The 12,099-nt window shown below is 37.6% G+C and overlaps 1 protein-coding gene across 1 annotated transcript; it reads right to left on the reverse strand.

Moving 5' to 3' along the window:
* Window positions 1–1,564: 1,564 nt before the first annotated feature.
* On the reverse strand, window positions 1,565–3,572 carry LOC115993065 (putative UPF0481 protein At3g02645). Its single transcript, XM_031117346.1, has one exon. The coding sequence runs from the start codon at window positions 3,513–3,515 to the stop codon at window positions 1,857–1,859; it is 1,659 nt and encodes a 552-aa protein (XP_030973206.1). The 5' UTR covers window positions 3,516–3,572; the 3' UTR covers window positions 1,565–1,856.
* Between the last annotated feature and the right edge of the window lie 8,527 nt (window positions 3,573–12,099).

The following is a 12,099-nucleotide window of genomic DNA, read 5'->3' on the forward strand; positions in this document are numbered from 1 at the left end:
GAAAGGAGAGAGATAAAAATAGAGCAAAAATACATTTTTATCCTCATTTTTAACAGAAATGGGTTACAGAAGGCTAACGATGCACACCTCAAGTTGGCAAAGTGACACTTTTCAAACCACAAGTAGGCGACGTAAATTTGGGCCAAACCACATGTGGGTTTATTGTAATTACCCAAAAAAAATATATATTTGCATAGGCGTTATCCAAATTGGGATGTACATTGTAGTAAAATTTTATTTTGACTAATGGGTTGTTAATCTAATGTGATTTATTTTTTGAGTTTATAGGCAAATTTGATCGGCTAATTTGCATAAACCAATGTGAATGCTCACTCATATTTTGATTCCGCATTATTCTAGTACCTGGGGTTATTGTATTGGGTCGTCAAACCTTTTGCCAGTAATTAATCGAGAATTTTTGTTCAAGAATGTTGAAAAGAATACCAAGACAAATATGTGTTTTCTGCAGCAACTGACTTCCAAGCAGGAAACTAGCACCCAGTATCAGGGCAAGCTGCAGGTCTGTGCAGCTGAGCGTGGCATCACAGCATCAGGGTGCAGCACAACATGCACCACAGGAGCAGGGAAGGTTGCAACTGAAGGCAGGACACAATGCATTACAGTATCAGAGGAAAAACAGAGACTTAATCCTAAGCAATGAAGACTTGATGGAGACAATCCCTTATCATGATCAGATTATACATTCTATACAAGGAATGATGCCAAGTGGGATGGTAGTTACAGGTTGATGTACACGTGTCATAGCTAGGTAGTTTTAGTTGTAAGCGTTACTCCTGAAATTCAGGGGGTTAGTTGTTTGCTTTTCTTTGTACATGATTGTATATAAAAGGGATGGGCATAGTTAATTAGTTCAATTTGGATAGTAATCTTTTCAATCAATGAAAATCAGTTTCTATTTAGAGAGAGAGTCCTGAATTTTACAAAGAAACTTTTAAAATGTTTTGCTCCAAAATGAATTTGTGATAAGTTACACCTTGTAGTAAAATATCAATTTGTAATTTAGTATCCAAAGAAAAATGCTATTAACCTAATCTCTATTAATTTACTCCACCCATATTCCACTTCTTTTATTATCAACTCCACATGTGAAGAGGCCATCGATTTTCAGCACAATTGTCCATTCCTGTTCTTTTAATAATAACTTTGCTATGTGAGATTAACATCTGGAATAAAATTAGAATTCTGACCATCAATAGGGTCTCATCTAAATAAAACCCTAAACATCATTATAAAGAGTAAAGATCTGACACTTTGTGCTAATTAATCAAATTCCAACACAAAAGAAGAAACAAGCTGTCCTTAAAAAAATTTGAAAAAGCTCCAAACCCATCTTATTTTTACAGATGAGAGCAAAAAAATCTGAGCACACATCATTACAATCGCTAGCAAACTATCAATACAACCTTGTCACCATGACATTCCCCAACCCCCCCCCCCCCCCCCCCCCAAAAAAAAAGAAACTCTTTTTAAAGGCAACCACTCAACCAGCTTTTTTCTTAAACGTACGTAGCACAGAAAATTATGGAAATTGCTTTTGGTGTGTCCTAGTGAGAAAGAGCTTATGGAAACTCTCTCCTAGACATCTCAATTCTCAATCCCATAAAATAAAAAATAAAAAAATGGCCACCCTGATTCTTATCTCAATATCTCTAGAAGAACCATAATTTTCACAAAATAGTTCACAAAAATAGAGATAAGAGGTTAAGAATCAATAATAAAGAGATATTAATGATAGATCTAAATGAGAATCAAAGCAAAAACTTATCCGCTCAACTATTGTTAAAATAGTTGCCTATAGCATTACTCTTGTTAGCGTAGAGAAGCATCACGATAAATCACCGTGTGGTGTTGATTCGAAGTATGCGAGCACAGCTATAAACAGAGCAAACTGCTTGCATTGCCATCATGACCAAAAGCATAACCGCAGCCAGAAATGTGAGAAACTGCCAAGACCCAAAAACGTAAATCTTAAAGAACTTTCCACTTTTGACACTCCATCTGCCATTGTAATGCTTGTTCACATCTTCAATCACTTTGTCCAAAAATGGTACTTTTGTCAATCTGATTGACTTGCTCATTCCATTCCAAAGGTTTGCCACCTCTCCATCGCTCTTCATTCGGTTCAAAATGATCCCTCTTTCTCTAAGTACTTTCACATCCTCCTCAGTATCAATAATACCATTCATTAACTCAGTGTAACGTGTAAAAACCAATGGCCCTGATGCATTTGAAGCTTCATATGCCACTAAGTTTTTCAATATCACCTCAGTGTTAACATCTAAACTAACGGTGGGGAAGTAAAAAGTGACTGTCTTTACGTCAAAAGTAATGGTTAAAATGCTACCATTTGTGGGTAAGAATTTGACTCCAGCTTTTGAGAGATCACTCACAGAAGGGATTGTGATTTCCTCTACCAATGGTGGTTTATTGATGTTATTGTTTAAGCCTGAAGTTTCATCTTCTGGCTTGACCTCTGCTTTGTCTTGAGAGAAAAAGAAATACTCAACGGGTTGTTTTAAGATTGCGAATCCGGGAAGGTTAGAGAGGATTGTCCAAGGCAATTTTAGAACGACTTTTACAGGTCTAGAGACTAGTACCTTCTTGATGAGGCTTATTGGACCACGGCTTAGTTTGGAAAGCATGTTCCAAATCACATCGAGAAGTTGTTTCACATAACTTGAATCTGAAGAAGATTTTTCCTTGCCTTGCATGTCTTCATTATGATCCTCAACTTCAATTATTTCTGATGGTTCTTCCACTGTCGGCACGACCATGTGGTACAAAAAGTCTAGCAAGTGTGCACAATCTGGAACTGGAATCTTTGGCAATTCTTCCACAAGCTTGAATGGTGAAAGCTCTTTGCATAACCCCACTAACATTGAAAGCAACATATCATCGGCAGCTTCTAAAGATGGGAATTGGAATTCCAACATCTTCCTTAATACAAATAAAGGAATTTGATTCTCTAGCATTACCATATCTCTAAGAATTGTATTATGTGCCGACTTTCTTCCTGCATAGTCCACCAAGTGTGACATCCTAGAGGAAACTCTCGTTATCACCTTTCCTTCTTGAATGGCGTAAATTTGAAGGAACTCAAGCATGAATGACGCATCAATGCCCATCATCCATGCTAAAGTTTCTCCATTGAAGTCCAAGTACTTATGATAGCACGCTCGGATCCTTGGCTCAATCTTTATCAATTGGTCAACAAGATTTTGGAAGTAAAGACATTGGAGTTGCTTTTGAGATCTTTTTGCTGCAGCTAGCTTATACCTTTGCATCTCATAGAGCTCTGGACGCCAATAGTGGTAAGGACCAAGAGCAACTTGTTGTGGAGTATAAGACTCTGGATCACTAACCATAAGGGCTTTAGGGACATTGAATATGCACACTGGGACTTCGATAGTCTCCTCAATCTCTTCTTCAAGGGTTCGACGGATCTGAATGACCCATCGGATCTCATCAAATTTGGAATCAAATTGTGATGACATTGTGGGTTTTGAAGAAGACAAGTTTGTGATTCTAGGAGAAAGCTTTTGTTGGGAAGGCAGTTTTGGTGCATTGAATATTGGTGAAGGAGTTAGAAATGAGGCTTTTATTAATAGCATATTAATTAGATACATTACCATCATTAATGCAACGTTAATGGGAAGGGTTTTCAATAAACAGTAAGAGATGCATTTCTCACGCTTATATTATTTTACATCTGTGAATTAGAATCTTTCAACTGGCATGGGTCACCTTCTTTTCTTTTCTTTTCTTTTTCTTCTTACAGTCTGTCAAAATGTGACTAGGTTTATTCGTCGTATTATGGTGTTACGTATATAGTTAAAATACTTATTATGGGTCCATTTGAATACAACTTATTTTTACTGAAACTGAAAATTAAAAATTGAAAACTGAAAACACTGTAGCAAAATAATTTTTAAATGTGTGAATAGTACCGTAAGACCTATTTTTAATATTTTTTAGTGTGTGAACAGTATTATGAATAATAATAAACAGTACGTGAACAGTGATTTTTGGCTCCTAAAAAAGCTGAAACGCGTAAAAATAAAAAAATAAAAAAAACGCATAACACAAAACGCGGACACAATAATTCCTATTCCAACCGCACCTATACGTGCTATACATGTGATTAATGAGGGTAAATATAAAAATACTACTTATTTGTCATTTGCCTAACATAATGAAGTATTTTTATTTTCACGCGTAACATGAAATTTTTCTACAATCATATATAAATCAAGTTGTTGCCAAAAACAACCCCACCAATCACTTTCAAGTGTTTCAAATGTAGCTAGCTAGAACAACATTGTAGAGAAGAAACAAAAAAAAAAGTTCGATGCACCTGTATCACAAAATTAAAAGACAATTAAACCTCGTTTTTCCTTGACTTTAACACAAAGGAAAAATGACCTTGTAACTTGTCAAACTTGTCTTGCAAAAACGGTAGTCAAAAGATGATTAAAATGATTATAATATGCTACTTCTGAAAGTCATGTTTTTCTTTTTGATAGAGATTGAAGGGCTGCTTTATTTTATTTGTGTGCGTGTTCAATTTGGGAGTGCATAATGGGCCCGTTTGTTTGCACTTTCCTCAGGTAAAAAACACTTTTTGAAACCAAATAAATAATATATGCGTTTGGTAAGATTTTAAAAGAGGAAATGGGCAGAGTAGCAACCACTGGCACAAGTATGTAGTAAGTTAGACAACGCTTTAAAGTATAAAGGAAACTAGCATCTCGAGTTTTAGAAACTCGAGATCTACTTTAAAAAGCGAGTTTTAAAGACTCGCTTTCAGAATATTTGTGCTGCTGAGTTAGCAATTTGAAACACTTGGATCTCAAGTCTTAAAGACTCGTTTTCCACAAAACAAAAATCGAGTCTTTAAGACAAGATTTTCTTAGAGAAAATCTTCGTAACTAAAATAATCGATGATGATGATTTTCCAAGGAAAGACTCGAGTTCCACTGGGCAAAAAAAAAAAAAAAATTACACTCTTACAATTACTAAAGAATTAGTTGATGATGAATTTCAAGAAACTCGAGTCTTAAAGACTCGAGTTCCACTGGGCAAAATTATAAAAACTACACCCTTCACTCAGCCTGTATAACACAAGTGCTCACAGACTCACCCAGCCTTCTCACCCAAAAACAGAGCATCCTCACTAAGTCTCTCAGCCTCACTAGCTCTCACCCTCACTAACTCTCTCACTCACCCATAACTCTCATACCACATTGCCTCTCACTCTCACTCACCACACTGCCTCTCTCACTGCTCTTCCCTCTCAACAAATTCATATCTTAGGTAAGGGTTTGCTTATTTGATTGTCATTGTAGTTGGGTATTAGTTGTCTATGGGTGTGGGTTGAGTTTGACTATTTATTTTATAGATAGTTTACATAACTTAGTTAATTTTCCAATATTGTGAATCATAGAACTTTGTTTTGTTAGTGTTAATTTTTGAGTATTTATTTGCTCATTTTGTTATCAAAATTTTATTCATCATTTCTAGGCTTTTATTTTTATCATGATCTTACAAGTTTTTTTGACTTTATTCATCATTATTTTGGGTATGAAATGGGTAGTGAATGAATGTAATTAATGGGTATAATAAAGCTTGAACAAGCCATTACTTGCCATTAATCAGTTAATGCTTTGGATAAAACTTGTTAATGCTTTGGATAAAACTAGATGTGAGTAATAGCATCACATGTATGGTGTCAAGTAACATTAACTGATGCTCTTGGGGTTGCTCCAGTAGATATGTTTCAAATTTTCTTCTAAAGCCAAACTTAGAAACCATGGGTACCACAAGTTACATGATGGCTACAAAACTAGTAATTACCTATGAAAATTCTGGCTTGAATATGTTCAGCCTTAAGATCACATTACTTTTTTTCCCCCACTTTACGACTATGTGATTTAACTAACATAGTAACTTGACTTGAACAGGTGCACAATGCCTGAAATTGATATAATCCTATACCACGGCGGTCCGCTTAAGAATGCCAATTCGAACAAGGGATTGCCATTTAAAGGGCCGGGTATAAAGACCTATTATACCCAAATTGATCGTAGGTTGAAGACCCTTGATGAATTGAAGAAGATTGTCCTGGAAGAGTTGTGTGAGAATCTTGCTGTGCACAACGTACAAATTACTTATCATATGCCAAATGAAATCCTAAAGCACCGGATTAATTACAAGTATATGGCGATAGAAACAGACAAACATGTAAAGATCATGTTTGACAAGTTGGAGAGAATAGCTGAAGTAACTAACATTGAGTTGTACATACAGTTGGAGCCGCGTGCAGTCTGGCAAGAGGATATCCAACAAACAACCACAAGCTTACAGGTTACGGTTCCGGATGCTCAATATGAGTATTCTACACATGTAGAGGATGATGATGTTCATGCCGATGGTGATGTTCATGCCAATGGTGATGATGATGACGACGACGACGACGATGACGACGATGACGACGATGACGATGATGATGATGATGATGATGATGATGATGATGATGACGCTTATGTTGATAAGACTACTTCCATTAACAATAATGATGACGATGATGATGACGACTATGTTGATGAGAATATTGCCATTAACGGTGAAGATTTTGTGGATAGAGATGAGTATGAAGACACAATTGGCAAAGACCTTGGGGACTTTGAGAGGGACATTGATGATGATGAGACATTGGATGGTAGTGAACCTTATGCAGACAATGTTATTAGTGTCCAAAACATTACGAACACAATCCCTGCCTACGCACCTCCTGCGTTGTCATTCTCTGCAAATACTTGTGAAAATATGGTTGATCTATCACATATTGATATGCCATTTGTGTCTACTTGGAGAGAGGGGATGAATTTGTGCAAAGGGTTGACTTTTGCCAATAAAGAGGAGGTGAAGCGCGTATTAACAACTTGTGCCCTCAAGGAAAACAAACATTTTACGATCATTAGGTCAACGACGAAAAAACTTTGTGCGAAATGCATGCATGAGTCATGCAAGTGGTATGTCTGCGCAGTTATGAAGCCTGATCTCCACCAACTATGGATGGTCACCGTGTATGTGGGTCCTCACACGTGTATATCGACTGGGGTGCGAAATGATGGTAGAATGATGAGTTGTAATTTTATTGCATCAAACATCCATCAGAAGTTATGTGAGGATCACACTACCCCAGTTAAGCATCTCAGATCTATGATAGAGACGAAATATAATGGCCAGAAGCCTTCTTACTACAAGGTATGGGATGCGACACAAAAAGTGATTGCAAAGATGTTTGGGAATTGGGAAGAGTCTTACCAAAGGTTGCAAAAATTGCTAATGGCATATATTGATCAGGACCCAACTACCCAAGTGTTCTATCGTATCACATCCACCGATGAAGATGACGTCGTATTGTTGCATTATGTGTTTTGGTCTTTCGGTCCATGCATATCAGGATTCAAATACTGCAAGCCGGTTATCAGTATTGATGGGACCCATCTGTATGGTAAATATCAGGGAAAGTTGTTGGTCGCAATGGCAACCGACGCTAACAACAAGGTATTCCCTCTCGCCTTTGCTGTTGTGGATTGTGAGTCAAGGTCCAGTTGGAGGTGGTTTTTACAGTGCCTCAGAGATACGATTGGCCACGTGATACCTAACGAAGGCATTTGCATAATTTCTGACCAACATCTCGGTATCAAAAACGCCATTGCAAACTGGCCTAGAAGGGATGATGGAAGTACACCGGTATTTCATAGATATTGCCTTCAACATGTTGTTAGCAACTTCAACACCCATTTTCAGAACTCAACTTTAAAGTCAGCGGCATTGAAAGCGGGATATGCTAGTCAGGTAGTGAAATTTGATGTCATAATGGAGTCCATTAAGCAGGTGGAAATTAAGGCCATTAGGAATAAGAAAAAGGTGACGGGGAAGGATGGCAAGGAAAAGAATCAAGATTATCTTCCATACACATACCTAATGGGCGAGTCTGTGGATATGTGGAGCCAGTCACATGATGGTGGGAGACGTTTTGGGGCAATGACAACCAATATATCAGAGTGCTTCAATGGTGTACTGAAAGGTGCATGGGACCTTCCTATTGCCGCGTTGGTTAAGTTCACTTGGAACAAATTTGTTCAATATTTCCACGACCAGTGCAAAGAATACCATTTTGAGTTCTCAGAGGGTAAGAAATGGAGTGAATATGCCTTCTCCACGTGGGATGGAAATAAGCGTAAATCTGAGAAACACTATCTCAAGCCATTTAGCAATGAAGAGCTGATATTTCAAGTAGTTACCCAACTCAACACGTGTAGCACAGGAGGGGGAAACCACAGTTATGAAGTTCGGTTATAGGAAAGAACATGCAGTTGTGGGAAATGGCAAAACATAGGGATCCCGTGTTCACATGCAATTAGAGTATGTGACTATTTACATATTGATTCGACCACATATATTCACTCATGTTATGGTTTGAACAATGCCCTTAACACTTATGAGCATGCATTTGTGGTTCCTAAGTCGCAGTCGTTGTGGAGGGATCCCATGGGGCCAAAGTGGTTGCCTAATCTAGCATTGTTGCGGGCCAAAGGTCGACCAGTGAAGTCAAGAATAAGGAATGAGATGGATGGAGTGAGGAATAAGGATCGAGAACCGAGATGGCGGAGGGAGGACGCAGATTTGATAGAGAGTCAACCCAAGCAGACATGTGGACTGTGTCATGCTTCCGGGCATAACCGCAGAAAATGTCCGCAGTCTTGTGGCGCTTCCACAAGCGGTCATGTTCCACAGTAGGTAGGTAGATGGCAAAAAGTTATGCATCGGTTAAATAATTGTTGTTCATTCCATGTTTACCTAATGTTTACTATATTGTCTCCTAACGTGATTACTCTATGTTTTTCAGGCATGCTTCCATGGATGACGTTTTTGTCGTGCGGACTGGCGATCTTAGGAAAAGTGACTACGTTGTATTGGCTCTATGTGAACTTTTTGGTTTTTGTTGAATGTACTTGTAATTCTCTATCCAATGTACCTCTATGAAGATTGTGATTTGAGTAGTATGGTTAGAACTGCAAATTAAGCGTGGTTGGGCATGTTTAGAATGTTGATATTAAGAATGTCTTTTGCTGCGATGTAAGTGCATTTGCATTGTAAAACCATGTTTATGCAGAGAGCGTAAAAGTTTCCATAGTTTGGTGCCTATTGAGAGCGCCTTTTGATGCAATTTAAGTGCATTTACATTCTCAGATTCTCTGCCTCTCAATGAGTGTTTATGGATTACATTGTCAACAATTTCCCAGTTTCTGGTTTACCTATTAGAAACTAATTTATGCTTTAAGGACAGTGAGAATAGCTATCTGAGACTTAAAAACACATACATACATACATATTTATGCTTTAAGGAAAGTTGAGACTAGCTATCTGGGACTTGTATTACACAAAGTCGGATTTAAGTAAGTAATAAAATGAGTCACATTAAGGAATCCTTATTACCACCTTTGTATTTCAAAGGCTCTTGTGGCCCTCTCTCTCTTGTGGCCCTCTCTCTCTTCCCCCCCCCCCCCTCCCCTCTTTTCTTTTGGCATTTAACTTGCAGAAAGAAGTTTGCAGTTCATGTTTGTGCAACCTTTTCCAAACTTTTCATAATTCTGTAGCATGCAAATATTGGGTTGTGTTCTAATCTATTTTTGAGAACTGGAAAAATGGTATTTAATTATTTTAAACTTTTGTTTCAATGATAAGAATATATATATTTAAGACTGATTCATTATTTTTCTTTTATGATTTATATGTTATAGTCCTTTGTTAATCTCTCCTAGTTGATTAAATGGATGCTAAGCAAGGGACAGGGAACCACATTGGGAACATATGGGCAACTAATACGAGCTTTAGATATGGACCATAGAGCAGAGGAAGCACACAAGGTTTAGGTACAGAAAATTGGCATGGATCTACATTCAGTTCCTTAGCAGCTGTGCAGACTCATGATATCTGTATATCATCGAAACAACATGCTAGAGGATCTTGTAAAGGTTTGCTTCTCCCTTTTTGCTACCAGTTGTATGTTTTATGTTATAGTCCTTTGCTTCTCCCCATAACATACTTTTGTGATTTTAAAAATCCCAACTATTGAACAAGAATCCAACATATTTTTGGACAATCATCTTTAGTTTAGTTACTAAATCCAAGAACAATAATCCAAATTCAGAAATCACAAACAAAAGCCAAACTCAAAAACAAATTCAGCCATTAATACCCCCATATAGCAACCACCACGACTGAAGAAGCCCAAAAAGGAAATCACCAAGGCATATTCAGCTACTAAATTTAACAACCCAGAAAGCAACCCATCACCACAAATTCAATTCAGCCATTAATTCCCAAAACCCAAACAAAAACACAAAAGACTAAGTTCAGTTCAGCCACTAAACTGAGCTACAAAAACCCAAAATTTCAAGAACCCAAAACAGAAAAGAACTCAAATTTACAATAACCCATCACACAAATCAAAAAATAGCATAAAGAAAAAAAAAGAAAAAGAGAACCCAGAACTTGAAAAGAGAGAGTATGAACGGCGGGCTACGAACGGTGGGCTACGAATGGCGGGCTACAAACGGTGGGCTACGAACGGTGCGCTACGAACGGTGGGCTACAAACGGCGGGCTACGAACGGCTTGAGAGTGAGTGAGTGAGTTTGAGAGTGAGAGTGAGTGAGTGAGTGAGTTTGAGAGTGAGTGAGAAAGGGCGGAGTTTGAGGAGTTTGAGAGTGAGTTTGAAAGGGTTCCTGTCACTTTCAAATGTGCCGTTTGAAAGTGCTTTTGATTTTTGTTTTAGTGGTGACCAGAAATCGAGTCTTATAGACTCGATTTTCCGTGGCTCCACATGGCATATTTGTCCACGTAAGAAATAATCAAAACAACGAACTCGAGCTTTAGAAACTCGAGTTCTAATTAGATCTCGAGTTTTAAAAACTCGAGATGCTATTTTTACATATTCTTCTAAATCCGGGAAACTAACAAAATTATTACCATAGTGAGTTTATTTGGCAAGGGTGTTCGATTTTAAAAGCTGCTTTTACACAAAAACTACGTTTTTGAATTGTGAATGAACTCCACTTTTACACAAGGCAGCTCTGAGCTGCTTTTGCAAAAGCCAAAGGGCTTTTAAACATTACCATTGGAAAGCCACCAACTATTTCCCAAATTGCCCACTGTGCTTAAAAACTTAATTTTACCCTTTGATAAATCAAAGCAGATCATCATTTGCAGCACCAAAACCCTTTGATAAATTAATTGCTACAAAGACCAAAAAAAAAAAGCCTCTAGCCCAGGTTCAACTCAATAACAAATTTCCAAATCCATGCACAAAAAAATCTATAACAAATTCCCAAATCAGCTAAGGAAAAAAAAAAAAAAAATCAATCCCTTGCAAATTAGGATTCCTCAATCCCATTACTTCATTTTGTTGAAAAAAATAAAAAAAATAAAAAACCGATCTCACCCATTTTTACTGCATGTCGTTGGCAGTGGGAAAGAGATCAAGCAGCGGTGGGGAGGAAGACAAGCAGCAGTGAAGGCAGAGCAGATCAGCAGATGACGGAGGCGTGTTGAGGAAGACAGGTGGCAGGAAGGTAGAGATCAAGCACCGATCTGACCCATTCCTCCCTTGGTAATTTCCCCCTTTCTCTATCTTCGTTTGATGAGAATCAATGGTGTGGTTGTGTGTGACCTTTAAGTTTGTGTGTTTTGATGGGATAGAGGGAAAGAAACCTGTAGACGAAGTGCTAAGAGAAAAGGGAGAAAGGAAGAAAAAATAAAAATAAAAAAAAATAAAAAGAAAGAGGAAGAAAGAGAGCTCTCAAGAACATTCTGGAGTTTGGAGGAAGTGGTAGGGAAAAGAAGGAAAGAATGAGAAAAAGAAAAGAATAAGGGTACATGTGTGGAGGAGAAAAAAAAAGGGGGAAAAAAGAAAAAGAAGGAAATGTTATCACAATATTTTCACAATAAATCTTAAGCGGTAGGTTATTATTAGCTAATATTGGTGAGAAAAAAATAATTTTTTTAG

This window comes from Quercus lobata, chromosome 5 (genome assembly GCF_001633185.2).
Source record: "Quercus lobata isolate SW786 chromosome 5, ValleyOak3.0 Primary Assembly, whole genome shotgun sequence".
NCBI lineage: Eukaryota > Viridiplantae > Streptophyta > Magnoliopsida > Fagales > Fagaceae > Quercus > Quercus lobata.

What these genes read in the sequence shown, in the direction of transcription:
- LOC115993065 (XM_031117346.1), bottom strand. Translation starts at nt 3,515, where the DNA reads ATGTCATCACAATTTGATTCCAAATTTGATGAGATCCGATGGGTCATT.